The following is a 14,743-nucleotide window of genomic DNA, read 5'->3' as shown; positions in this document are numbered from 1 at the left end:
TGACAAGATTCTTGGGTGTCAAAACTCACTTCCTGGCCTGTTTTGCAGCCAAGGTTCATTGAACAACCAAGTTTCAAAACTATATTTTTTAAGCCCACTTGAAGGTTCAACATTGTAACAAGGACCAATGTGTTAGCGTTGCAAAAATCTTAATATCAATCAAAAATAAGTAAATAAACAAAAACCTGTCCTTCTTTTCTTTTCTTTTGTTTTTACATTTGCATTTGCCCACGACTGTTTGACCTTAGACCTATAGATATATTTGTTTTAAATGGCCCAAGTGACCCACCATGATTGCAGGACATTGATTAATCCATTTAAGAAAACATTTAATTTTGAAGGCCGGTCTGCTTGTCCTTCTCTGCTTTGTGCTCATGTAAGCTTGACACGGTGATGGTTGGGGAAGAGGTGGGGTTAAAAGACAACACCCACTTCATTCAGCTATTAGTGCACTGTGTGCTGCGGCAGCCTGCTTATCTTGATATTGCCACTTGACCATACTCAACTATTTGGGTGTTGCCTTTTTTAAAAACATTTTTAGGATATAAATGACTGATTGCCAAATGGGTAAGTCCTGGTTTCTTCTCCTTCTCCCTTTTTATTGTTAGTTGTGATGTTTAATATTTAATTTCAGATTTATACAAAGACTTTAAAACTTTTGTTGGTATTGTATTTTCAATATGTCCTCAAAAATTATTATTAGACATTTTAAGATAAGCGATGGGACATTAGTTTATGAACTTACCACCTGTGTTATGTCATTTACCTACTATAAATGTCTTTTAATGAATTCCTACATATGATGAGGTATTTGATTACCCTGTATGTTTTTGATATGTGTACAATCATCAACAAGCTGGAGGTCACGACACAAATTAAACAAAAGCAGTTCCACGTTTAATCTTAACTAGTGTCACAGCTGTTTTGTGTGCATTAGCAGCGTCTACTTTCTCACACTTATAATTTAGAAATAGCTGTACATTAAACATGAATTGGCCAGTGCACTGTGAGAACAGCTGGGTTTTAATATTTAGGCCTTGGTTGCACAATTCCAGTTCTTGGTGTATGGCTTCATTACCATCTGCACCCTGTGGTTAAGCGATGCGCATCACACACTGAGCGGGTCTTTAACTGAAATGGGGAAGAGACACTCATCACTGATAATAATATAAAAACTAAAAACAGAAGTTCCTGTCTTTGGCTGGATGTCTAAACAATCCTCCTTTAAAGTATTCACGTCAAGCTGCTTATACTACATTTATGGAGTTATTTTTCAGATTAAAACCTATTTTAATGAGCGCAGTGTGATAACGTATGTTTGCCAGTGTTATTGCACAAGAAGTGCAAAGGAAGGGTGGGGAAGTGGAAGTCCTGTGGTCACAGCATCATCTAACATATCTGTACAGGAAGTGTTGTCAGTTAAAACTTGGTTAACTTTATATTTTTTTAAAGATACATTTCTCAATCAGAATAAAAACTTGAATGCATATTTTATCTTTGATACAAAACTATGTTGGAGCACTGCAGAGCTCATAACCTGGTCAGAAATTATTCTAAAATCGTCCATGCTGACAGGAAATATATTTATATCACTTCTGTTTAAATTTTTCTCATGGGAACTTCTTTTTACTCGCCTAAATTGGCCTGCTAGCTTTGCCTGGAGCTGCTTTCAATAATCAAAGCTGATTCTCATTATAAGAAGACAGTATAATAACATCATAATTAGCTGGCAGAGGACTGTTTTCAAGCCAAACACAAGGTCAGTGTACTTTTTGGATGCTGCAACATGAGTGATCTGAGGAGCATTTCTTCATCCACAACTAATGCTGCTACAATATTGAGCCTGGAAGACAAACACTAAGTGTGCTTGCAATCCTTTTGCACTCAGTGTCCTTCACTGAGTATTTATTTTAAAAACAACTTGTAAATTCCTCTGGATAACTTCTTGAGATACGTTTGTTATTCTTCCAAGCTGACATTGAATGCGTCAGAGCAGTATCATTTTTACTTTCTATTGGCTTTGTGTAAACTATATGTGACAATAGCATGATTTTGACACAATAAGACCTAGCACTATAGATGAGAAGCTTCCAGAGACTCTGGCCCAGTCTGCTGTTCCTAACCTGGGCTTCAGACCACTCTGAATATCTGAGGGGTCAACAAATAAGAAACACAACTTCATAAAGTGATGGTTCTTTTTTTCAACATTTTTCAAAATGTTCTTGTAAAGTACTGGATGCCGTCACCTCTTTGGGCGCCAAAAAAAAAAAATCCTTAAAATGATCAATCTTCTGTGAGAGGAGTCGCTCTTAAGTCAAACTCTGCCCAATTTCTGTTCACACTGACATCATGACTGAAGAGGAGGGGTTGCGAGTAGACTTTTCCTCAGTTTAAGAGATAGCTACAAGCCTAGTCTATATCAAAGTAACGTCATGTGGCACAAAAGGAGCCAAGGGGACATTTTTTACAGCAACCTTATACAACAAGAAGATACGTTTGGAGAATTTGGCATCCATTGTGAGAGCGAATTTGAATTCTGTGAGTAATTATCATGAATTCTGGGGGGGCAAAGGTCACAATTCAAAGACAGAAAATTGAAAATGGAAAATTTCTGTGCACAATATACTGATTCTCAGGTGTAAAAGGGCCTCTGGCCATCATTTCTACAAAATCAGGTTGAAGGGAACTAAGCTCTGGTGATGCAGTGTCCATATGGAAGTGATATCTAAACCCTGAAAGTGTAATTTCATGAAACATCTATTACCTAGCAACCTCCTGTTATTGATATTTGTTGTATTTAGTAATCATGACAAAACTTTGTATTATTATTCATTTTTTTATGATTCATACATGACTTGTAATGTGGAAGGTGAGGATGTTAATGTTTGACAGAATGGAAACTTAACGAGGAGGCTGTGTTTAAATATGTATCCATGGAAATGTATTAATATTTTTGCGGTGACAGATATCATTCATGAGAAAACCACAACTGTCTGACATGTCTCCCAAAGAAACTTTCACTCCCTCTGCTGTGGTTGTCTTTAAATATACAACACACTGAAATTCAATTAATTCTACAGTAAAGCAGATCTAATTGTGAAGTCGCAGTAAATATACAACGACCATCAAAATATAGTTCCTATTTCAACTGAATATGAGATGTGGGGCGATCATTCAATTTGAAGAACTGACTTGTTGAAACTTAAATTACTGGGAATCAGTTTGACATCTTTTGTTTCAATCTTTTACAGTTTCCTCAGATTTCACAGCAGATGAGAAGATGGAGATTGAGAGCATCAAGACGTATAAGCAGGACCTGCTGGATGATATCCAGGTAGTGCATTCACACAGACCACAACATGTTTACGTTTATGTTTCCATCACTAAAAAAATGCTCTCTTAGTGTATTACGTTTTGACGTTCACTAAGAGAAGCAACAACTGCTTTGATTTTTACGAAAACAAATGTTAAAGACTTTTTTTTTCATCTTGTCCAGAAGTTAAAGATGGAGATAGACAACGTCATGGCAGAGATACACAGCTTTGAGTCTGGAGAAGAAAAGTGAGTTTTGGTCTAACTTCACATTATCTCAGTAACTTACTTACATTACTTGAAAGAAAGACATATTAACGTTTGCTTTGTCGTGGACTTGAACACATGTGTACAGTTTGACAGTCCTGTTGTTGTTGTTCTGTCAAACTACCCCATCGCTACTCTGACTTTATCATTCTTTGTACTGTGTCATATGACCTCCTTCTTTGAGACTTCTTATATGCGCATACTTTTCACATTGAGGTGAGGCAAAATTGAACACCAGTATTATCTTCTAGTGGTCTGACAGGTGTATTACACGCTTTGGCGTGATCAGTGCTGTGGTCACGTTTCAGTTTCACAGTAGCTTTTCATTTTCTCCCAGTTCCAGGGCAGCGTTTTCACCACTTTATTTCACAATAATTATTCTCATACATGATTCGTTGATGTTTCTCAGATAACCTGTCCTCATTTAAAAAAATATCTAAAAAAAAAATAATGTTGCTATTTGTTTGATTAGATCTTAAAAGTAATTGATAAACCAAAAAGGGTTTTGGTCTTTGTTTCCTGTTTATACTAATTATTAAAGAGAATTAGTAGGGACAATAAAACGAGACATTTTTTTCTAAAAGAAGACAATATAGTGTGCTTATTAGCGAGCTTTTAAAATGATGATAACTTGACTTTTATAGTTTTGAACTAAACGAACTCTGTTGGTTGTGGCTGTGTATTGAGCAGACATTCTGAGATCAATCCCATTAGTGGTTACCCTTTTTGGGTTTCCTCTCAAAACCTTGTGGAAGGTTACATGTTTGCATTCTAATAAGATATGTTTGGATACATTGTTTTGTTCTATCTTTACAAAGATAGGATGTGACGTTACTCAAACACTATTAAACAATTGTAGTAAAAATATGAACTGGGCTGGTGGTACAAAGGCTTTACTTGATTGGGACTATGGCTCCCTGTTGAAAAGTAAATCAATACATTTCTTTTTTCAGTAAAACTGTAGAGAAGAGCAAACAATTCTCAATTGGAAAGAAGAAGTTCAACATGGACCCCAAAAAGGTGAGCTCAGAAGTGTGTGTGTGTGTGTGTGTGTGTGTGTGTGTGTGTGTGTGTGTGTGTGTGTGTGTGTGTGTGTGTGTGTGTGTGTGTGTGTGTGTGTGTGTGTGTGTGTGTGTGTGTGTGTGTGTGTGTGTGTGTGTGTGTGTGTGTGTGTGTGTGTCTGTTGAGACCCAAATATCAACACAAAGTGAACATGTGGTTAAAGCATCTTGCTCAGCATGATGCTTGACAAGAAATTACGTTTTGCTATTCTCGAAGGGTTTGAAAAAAAAACTCTGACATTTTCAACTTGAGCACCTTCAGCGAGCAGCTCTGTCTGTCACTATACAGACTTCCTCTCTTACTAAAGGTGCCGAGTCTGTGAACCTCCATCACCGACCCACAGTTTCCGTGGTTTTGCTGTCAGGTCAAGCGCATCACTGTTATGAGTCAAAGCAGGTTTGCAACAACAAATGCAAAGCAAAAGCATTACCAAGGTGTTGCATATTTAAATTTATTTTTTTGGTAAAGTGCATATTTGAGATGACTGAAACGCTTGAATATGTTTAAGTTATTCACACTAATGTGCCTTCAAACTTGTATGAAATTGTTAATATTCAGATGATAGACAGGACTCCATTAGATTATGTGAGAAATAAGTTCATAGCGTGACTTCATTGTCAAAAGTCTGCGGCTGTATGGATTGGTTTTCGGTTTTGGGTTGTGAAGAAAAGTGGATGTGCGTCGGCAAATGTATTTCTAATCCTCCTTTTCCTCTCCAAAGTCTGTGACAGAGCAGAAAGAGGAAGATAAATCCGTTTTAAGGAATTGGAATTACAGAAGTTATGAGCTCACTTTTGTTTTGCTGACTGGAGATGAGATCATTGTGACACTCAACACTTTTGATCACCCTGGATAGTTTATGTGTTACTGCATGTTTCCCCCGCACTATTTCATAAAGTAAAACGTACTTACCTGTTGGAGCACTAAGACCAATCGAACAAAACAAATATTGTGAAGCAAAAATGGTATACTTCCTGTAAAAAATACTCCCTTCATGCAGGGTATCCATTACTTGGTGGAGAACAAGCTGCTGAATGGAAGTGCTCAGTCCATCGCTGAGTTTCTCTACAAGGAGGAAGGACTCAACAAGACAGCCATCGGAGAATTCCTTGGAGAAAGGTGAGGAAGAGGAGGCATGAGGATGAAAGTCAAAGAAGAGAGGAGGGTGCCTAATTGGAGAGGGTCAAGGATGATGAGGAGGAGAAAATAGAATATTAGGTGCATAAATGAGAGAGTTGTGATATAGTAAGCCAGAGAGCCAAACGAGACAGCATGATAGGATGTTGAAACAGCCAGTAGACGAGGAAGTTAAGAGGATACGTGGAATAAAAATCGAGGAGGTGAAGGCATGTAGAGAAAAAAAAAAGTAGTCACAGGATGGTGAGCTGCGAATGCTGGTTTCATCTGGAAAAGATGGATGACTTCCTTTGGTTTCATTTGCCTTCCTCCCCACTCCATCCTACAGGGAGGAGCTCCACCTTCAGACGCTGAAGGCCTTCGTGGAGCTGCACGAGTTCTCCGACCTCAACCTGGTCCAGGCTCTCAGGTCAGCTCACTTTATCTTCACTTATGTCGATCACATGATTATCATTCATCAAACCAAACTTCAACTGAATCAGCAGGGACATTTACAGTATATACAGTCGTGGATGAATTTGTTGGTACCCTTCCGGGAAAAGAAGGAAAAACCCACAATTTTCTCTGAAATAATTTGAAACTGACAAAAGTAATCACACAAAATAAAATAAACACAATACATTTTTTTTACATTTAATCAAAAAATATTTTCATGATCAAGAAAGTGTAAGTAATATTGTTTACACTTGTAATATGATTGCATAATCCAGAATGCAGTCAGTTACTGCATACTGATCACAATTGTCACCGGCCCCAACACAAGCCACAAACTTCAGTCAGTTCTCACAAGAGCTATGCGAGGCTGCTGGTTGCTGCGGAATGTCAACAGCGGTGGAAAGTTACACTCAGATACCTTTCTCAGTGACTGGTGGACGTAGATTACATTTTTCACTGTGATCAATACCACAATGTAAAAATACGAAAAAAGAAAGTTGCAAAGCAACTGCATCTGCTGCAGCCTTTCCCGTCATTGTTAACACGCTGACGTGCGATGGTAAAATTGTGAACATGGTAAACATGGTAGCGTCCTCACATTAGCATCTTAGTATGCAAAATGTATTATTTAGATGAAATTACCACAATGAATGTGCCGCTACAAAACTGGTATGTTGCCCTCGAGTCCTTTAACTCCATAGAAGAGCTATTCTATATTGCTGGAATGCTCTTTTTAAGGAAAAGTCAGTTTTGGAAATGAGTATTTTATTAGCTGCTGAGCACTGTGACATAACCAATATGCTACAATATTATGTTTTTCTAAAGTAGCAATAAATAAATGTTCAAGTAAAAGGAAGAGGAACATCAGAATTGTACTGAAGTGTGGACTCCAGACATGTTGTGTATCTACTGATCACAAGCCAAAATGAGCCTGTATGAACTGAATGCAGAGATGTTATTGTGGTGTGTCTGTGACAGACAGTTTCTGTGGAGTTTCCGTCTACCTGGTGAAGCCCAGAAGATTGACCGCATGATGGAGGCCTTCGCCACACGTTACTGTGACTGCAACACTCATGTCTTCCAGTCGACCGGTAAGCTTCACTACATGTAGAGTATGTGTCTAATTCCTGTCTGGACCGAGTTTGCGTGACTGAAGAGTGGGGGGAGGTGTGAATGTAATAAATGACTAAATAATCTCTTTGCTTCTGCCTTTTTGCCTTTCATTTCCCTTCTCTTCTCTTTAGTTTTTTCTTTATCTCACTGATTCTGTATTTTTTCAAAGGTTTATGGTAAATGTAATGTCGTGCTTCTTCTTATTCTTTGTATGTGTCGATCTTCCTCTTACCACCAGACACGTGCTACATCCTGTCATTTGCCATCATCATGTTGAACACCAGCCTTCACAATCCCAACGTGAAGGACAAAACCACGTTGGAGCGTTTCTTCTCCATGAACAGAGGCATCAATAACGGAGAAAATCTACCTGACGATCTGCTCTCGGTAAGAACGTTCAGCCAGTCACAGTGTCCAAGCGGTAACACAGCTGACATATCAGCTCCTGGAGATAAATTGATCATCAATGTTTGGCCTTGAGAGTCTGATTATTAGCCCCCTACAGTGGATATATGCGATGGAGAGGCACATTTTGTAAAGACCACACGTGTTAACCTGTCATCCAGTATTTACAGTTTTACTGTTTCACTGACAGTTAGACACTAAAGATTGTAAAGTGTATAATTAAACAGGATTAAATACTGCATTTGCTGAGGACTTTTTCCAGCTGCAGATTAATACACGTTTGGCACTATGAATATGTATGGCAGCACACTGTATCTGTAGCTTGTATTTGGGACTGACTGAAAATTGGCAGTGCCCATGCACATTATAATGTAGGACCATGTCCCTCTGTGCAACAGTGCTGCTGCTCTTTTAACAATTTTTAGACTGGAGCTTCGTGGCAGAAGAAGAAGATACACTATGAGGCTTTGACAACACAGACAATACTTGTTAGTAGGATAAATTCATTGTTGTTTCTAATTACAGGTCTGTTTACGGGGTGATACTGGGGTGTAGACTTTTCATAGAACCAAATATCATGCGTTTAATGTGTCCATATTGCAGTTAAAAAAAATAAATGGTAAGATTATTCAAGGTATACCCGATAGGTAATCCTTCTGCTTTATTCAATTAAAATGAAGTAGAAAATGGTAAATTGAATTCAAACAATGAATGCCAGTGTGAGACACTGTACAATAGGAAAATGAAAGCAAAACCATAAAATACTTTTCTTGCTTAAGAAAATAATGCCACTATTTCACAGTGACCACATCATCTGCCACAGAAACACCATCACATCACATCCAGCTTGTTCTCGTGACTACTCTCCTCCGACAGCTCAGTCACAACTAACAATAGGCTCGTGTAAAGATGTGAACCACCCATTGTGCCAGTCTACCTTGGAAACAGTTGATTCAGTGTCATATGTAACTAAAATCACACGCATTTTGTTGTGTTTGGGTGTCATTGTTATTATTATTTTATTTTTCAAACTGATTAAAAGATTTTGGCTGACAATTTGTGTTCACTGACTGAAACTGGTCATTTACGGGTTGCATATGTTTGGTATATTTAATCGTTTTAACAGTCAAACCCCTCCCCCACTCAGAAACTGTACGAGAGCATCCGCAATGAGCCTTTCAAAATCCCAGAGGATGATGGGAATGATCTGACTCACACCTTCTTCAACCCTGACAGAGAAGGATGGCTCCTCAAACTTGGTAAACTCCTTCTCAAGAACACGTTGTAAAAAGATTTTAAAAAAGATTTATTTGAACTCAGTTACAAAGAGGTGATGTGTAATTATTATCAATTCAATGACAATTACATTCAGTTCAATTCAATTCTCTATTTAGTTTAATCCAATTACGTTTAATTCAACTCATTTCAATTCAATTCAATATCAATTCAATTAGGTTTAATTAAATAATGTTTAGTTCAATTCAGTTCAATTGAATTGAATTAATTTGTGTTTAATTCAATTGAATTCATTTCAATATTAATGCAATTCAGTTTTGTTTAATTCAATTCATTTGAATTGAATGTAAATTCAATTGAGTTCAATTCAATTCAATTCAATTGTTTTTATCCAGTGCCAAATCACAACAAAAGTAAACTCAGGGCGCTTAACTGTCCTTAGAACAAAACTTAATGTCCCTGATTGGTTGTGCTATTGTTTTAAGTTCTCACAAACAACCTCTAAATGTTGCATTTGGATTAGCTTGTTTAGCCAGCCTTCACTGACAACTGAAACCACAACAAATAACTGTCAGTATTTTTGCTCTCTCTGTATTTCAGGAGGTCGAGTGAAGACATGGAAGAGACGATGGTTCATCCTGACTGACAACTGCCTCTACTACTTTGAGTTCACCACTGTAAGGCGCCCACAGTGCTCTTCATATACCTTTTTTTCTGAAAGACTTTCAAGCCGCAGCATTCTTCTGGCCCATTCCTGTGTTGCACAGAAAAGAAAAAAAAAAAAATTGTTTTAATCTTAAATATGTATGTATGCACACAAGAGTCATGGACCTTTCATTTTTACGTAGAGTTTATATTTTATTTTTGGACATTGATCGACAAAATGTGTTTTTATTTTCAGAGAAGGTCTCAGATTGTTATACTTCAGGTCATGATTCTCTGTCACTTCTGCTTTCCTGTTTTTCTTGACGCGAGTGACATTTTTATTCTCAGCTCTTCCTTCTTACCGTCTTCCCATCACCTGACTCAATCCATCTCTTTTTAATCTGTCTGCAGGACAAAGAGCCCATAGGCATTATCCCTTTAGAGAATCTCTGTGTGAGAGAAGTGCCATATCCTCGCAAACCGGTAAGATCCTGTCTGCTGTTCCTGTCAACACAAACATGTTTGAAACGTTAACTGAATTCAATTTATTGTCGAGGTTTTGTGTAAATACTGAAAGCTGGCAGATTGATAAATGTATTGATTGGCTGTCATGTTGATGGTCTTTTGTCGTCTAGTACTGTCTGGAGTTGTACAACCCCAACAGTCGAGGGCAGAAGATTAAAGCCTGTAAAACAGAGACGGACGGCAGGGTGGTGGAGGGGAAACATCAGTCCTACACCATTTGTGCTGCCAGCGCCGAAGAGAGAGACTCCTGGATCGAAGCCATCAGGTCAGACATCATACACGGACATTTTTTCTCATACATCAGTAAACACTAACCTGAAAATGATCAACTGTGGCCAAAACAACACAAATGACACCAAACCGCAGAACAAAACCAAACAAAAAGCCAGACTTTTTCCACAAGTGTGTAGGTTATCCAAAACAATAATGATAATTCAAATTATAATCCTAACCAGGAACCTTATTTGTTTTTTGGTCATCTGGGGGAACAAAAGTACAGGTGGGTTTTATGAAGCTCAGTGGGGTATTCTATTTAACAAGGAAAAAAAGACTCTGCACCAACTCACTGAACTATATTGGGCCCAACGCTTCCAGATAAACTATGGGGTCAGATAGTCAGTCATGTTGATGCACATGATATTGACTTTAAATGAATTACCTGGGCGGGTACCCTAACCTTAACCCTAACCAATTACTACTTGTCTAAATGTTACCCTAACCTTAACCTAAACCTAACTCTACCTTAACCTTAAACCAAGTCTTTATGCTAACATTTTGCATAACGCAGCCTTGCTTTTTGTCTCAAAAAGGGATTTGTACAAGTACATGCAGACATATATTGCTCAGTTAACCTAATGACAACCATTTCTACTTCAAACAGAGCCAGTATCACCAAGGATCCATTCTACGACTTGGTCTCGGTCCGTAAGAAGAAGGTGATAAACCAGACTCTTCAGGACTGAGCAGTGCGACGCCCCACCACATGGACATTTATGTTACTGCACCACTGTGGGATTCTGTTCCACTTTAAGTTGCTTCATACACCCTGCAACACAACCGAGCAAAGACAGTGGAGCCTTGACAGAAACACACTGTCAGCGGTCGTTGAGTCTAAAAGAGGGACTTCTCTTTCTACTTCTCTTTTCACAGACTGAGAAGAAACAGTGTCAAAGGTCAAAACCTCACTGACTCATTGCTGATGCTCTCAGTATCAACGTGACAAGCCACAGGGCATCTGTGTGAAAACCGATGCCTGGGACATCTCAATCTGTGCCAGTCAATGTTGTGGACTGGAATCGTTTACAGATTATTTTGTTTATTTGGCTGTGTATGTACTGCACTTTCTTATCACTTCAGCCATAAGAAGTTGCTTCGTGTACTGTCAGGAGGACACATCAAGCGTGTGATGTCTCAAGGGCTTCGTGAATGCTATCAAAAGGTGACGGGCATGTTGTTTCTCAGCTTAAGTTCTCACAGGCTCAAAAATGGACACAAGTAAATAGACGGATGTGGCTCTATTCACTGGGTCGTTTTAATTTCATTACAAAAGCTCTGCCTGGTCAGGTGTCATCTGAATATACCTGCTTATGCATTTCTTAATTTTGTAGAGAAATCATTTTAAGTATGTAAATATGTTTTTCGGGATTTATACTCCTCCATCAGTTGTTTGTACTTTATAGAGCGACATAGACATGCAAGGGCCTGCAATTTTATTTTAATGTCACTTCATTTGAAAGCACAGTGCAAAAAATACAAATATACATTATGTCGGATTTTGTGCAAGTGGCTTGTATATATTGTAATAATTGAAAGAAATCTTTTACCGTACCTTATATATTCTACCATTGTACAGTACTGTATTTGTCTCGGGGAATAATTATTTGATAAAAAAGTCTTCAGATCTCTTTTGACATGTAAAATGGATCCTGTTTTTAAATTCTAAGAAGCACGTTGGCAGCTGTGTTTTCAGTCAAATGCACTCTGAAACCATCCAGCCATACCTCACTTCCTCACATTTATTGTTTCTATGTCCATTCTTATCCTTGCTTGTTCTTTTTGGGTGAAACACCAAAACCACATTTTTGGCTCACTGCGATATCACATACAGACGTTTAGCAAGCTTTTTTTTCAAACTAAGACAGGGCATATGGTGGTGTTTTAAAAGTTTGTGAACCCTTTAGAATTTGTTATGTTTCACCTTAAATATCATCTAAAACAACATAATTTCCCTAAAAGCGCATAATGAGAACCAAATGAATTGAATATCACAGAAAACATTATACTTGGTCTTTTAATTATTGAAGAAAATGATTTACTATTACATATTGGTGAGTGGCAAAAGTATGTGAACATTTTATTTTCTAGTGTGGCCACCTGTCACTGGCCTGGCTGCTCCAGCTTTCTTTGCGGTGAATACAGTCTGGGTACTCGGCCTGTATTAGTGTTTGCACAGCCACTCTGAAAGGCAGACCGATCATCGATCAATATCAGTGGGTAACCGCATTTGTCCCGCCCCTCCTTCACTGTGATTGGACAGTTGGTGACATTGAAGAGGGCAACTCTCGGGGACCGGGAAAAAAAAACGCTGAACGCTCAGCGCAGAATAAACCCTCATCACGCTGCTAGCGTTCATTAAAATCGACTTTAAAAACATGCTGTGCTCAGGAAAAAAAACTTTGGTGGATATGGTAGGTAGTTGCAGCGGTGGCAGAGTGTCGGCCGGTTTCAGCGCGAGCTGATTGGTTAAAATGAACCCGAGGTATGCGCCCAAACATGTACAAACGATTCTCTTTGGATAATCCCCAGACCCATATATTCACACAGAGTGAAATTGGGTTCTGGTTCGCACCAGGCTAACCTATCACAGCTATATTTGCAAAGTAATGTTTCTGCAAACTGATCAGTCCTCACATTAGCTTGGAGACATTTTACTTCCTTGTTCTGGAGCATCTTCAACTCTAGGATGCTGGTGATTTCCTCACATGATCTGCTTGTTTCCGGTTGTTCCACATTTATGTTAGATTAAGGTCAGGACTTCGATTCATAAAATCCTTTATTTTTCCTTAACCATTCTTTGGTTGAACGACTTATGTGCTTAGGTTGGTTGTCTCATTGCATGGCCTACAATTTCTTTGAAAATGGAACAAAACATCTATCATTTCTGTACTTCAGACTACCAGGTTACCCCCCACCTCGTAGACTGGACATACAAAGATAAGAGGATTTAAAAAAAAAAAAAATTCTTCGAGACAAGCTGTGGCATGTTTTCATAGATTCAGTTCACTGACAAATGTCTTGCCAATTTCCTTTATAATTTGCTTCAGAAGCCATTTTTCTATTAATAATGGCAAGCCATCCTGGCCCAGAAGCAGCAAAGCAGGCCCAAACCATGATACTACCACCACCATGTTTTACAGATGGGATAATGTTCTTCTGCTAGAATGCAGTGTTTTCCTTCTCCCAACATAATGCTTCTCATTCCAGTCTCATCCATCCACAAAATAATGTTTTTTTTCCAACAGCCTACTGGCTTGTTCCCGTGATCTGTGTCAAACTGCAGACAGGCCACAATGTTCTTTTTGCAACATTTCTCGTTGTAACTCTGCTGTTTACACCATTGTCATTTAGTGTTCTCCTGATGGTCGACTCACAACTTAACATGAGAGAGACCTTCGGTTGCTTAGACGTTATCCTGGCTTCCTCTGTGATCTTGCAGATTATTACAAACCTTCGTGTTAACTTTGTTGGTCACATCCCTGGTGAGCGCAAAGTCTTGCGTTTTCTCTTAGTGCACAATCTGTCTGACTGTGAATGGGTGCAGTCTAAACTTTATAGAGATGGTTTTATAACTTTTTCCACACTAATGAGCATCCACAACTTTTTTTCTGAGCTTCTCAGAAATCTCACAACAAACAGATGCTGGAAAGATCAGTCTTTGATGAATCTCTGTTCTTTCAATAAAACATGGTCCAATCACACTTGCTTGTCATCCCATTGACTGAAAACACCTCGCTCTGATTTCACCTTCCAATAATAGTAATCTTGGAGCTTCACATACTTTTGCCTATGACAGATACTGTAATATTGGATGATGTTCTTCATAAATAAATGACCAAGTATTGTATTTGCATCTCATTTGTTTAATCGGGTTGTCTTTCTTTTGGACTTGTGTAAAAATGGTATGATGTTATTTAGATATTGTGCAGGGTTAAGGGTTCACAAACATTCAAGCCCCACTGTACATTCTCCTATGGCCTTCTTCATTTGACAAATTATCATATGTTGTTTAGATATATCAACTTGTTATTGGTGTTACAATATAATAAAACAATTTTAAATGATTACTTCACATTAAATGTGGATTTGTAAGTTTGTGATGTTTTTGATCTGTCAAACTGCTGACAGGTCACAATGTTCTTTTTGGAACATCTCTCTTGCATCTCTGCTGTTCACATCATTGTCATTTAGTGTTCTCCTGATGGTAGAGTCACATGTTAACATCAGCCAATGTAAGAGACCTTCAGTTGCTTTAAATTATTAAATGTGGACTTGTTCATTTGTGATTTTTATACTGAGGAAAATTTGGTTGAAGAGGAAATAACGGTTT

The 14,743-nt window shown here is 38.2% G+C and overlaps 1 protein-coding gene across 1 annotated transcript; it reads left to right on the top strand.

Moving 5' to 3' along the window:
- Positions 1 to 483: 483 nt before the first annotated feature.
- cyth4b (cytohesin 4b) lies at positions 484 to 13,349 on the top strand. The gene is made up of 13 exons (XM_069689508.1): positions 484 to 567; positions 3,252 to 3,334; positions 3,497 to 3,561; positions 4,533 to 4,599; positions 5,642 to 5,760; positions 6,107 to 6,187; positions 7,192 to 7,304; positions 7,565 to 7,713; positions 8,879 to 8,990; positions 9,568 to 9,644; positions 10,024 to 10,095; positions 10,248 to 10,402; positions 11,018 to 13,349. The coding sequence occupies exons 1-13, from the start codon at positions 549 to 551 to the stop codon at positions 11,097 to 11,099; spliced, it is 1,194 nt and encodes a 397-aa protein (XP_069545609.1). The 5' UTR covers positions 484 to 548; the 3' UTR covers positions 11,100 to 13,349.
- The last annotated feature ends 1,394 nt before the right edge of the window (positions 13,350 to 14,743 follow it).

Source organism: Brachyistius frenatus, unplaced genomic scaffold (assembly GCF_029030835.1).
Source record: "Brachyistius frenatus isolate BFR_SWC_R1_liver_20210118 unplaced genomic scaffold, ASM2903083v1 Contig_7, whole genome shotgun sequence".
Classification (NCBI taxonomy): domain Eukaryota; kingdom Metazoa; phylum Chordata; class Actinopteri; family Embiotocidae; genus Brachyistius; species Brachyistius frenatus.
This window is presented reverse-complemented; position numbering and strand designations above follow the sequence as displayed.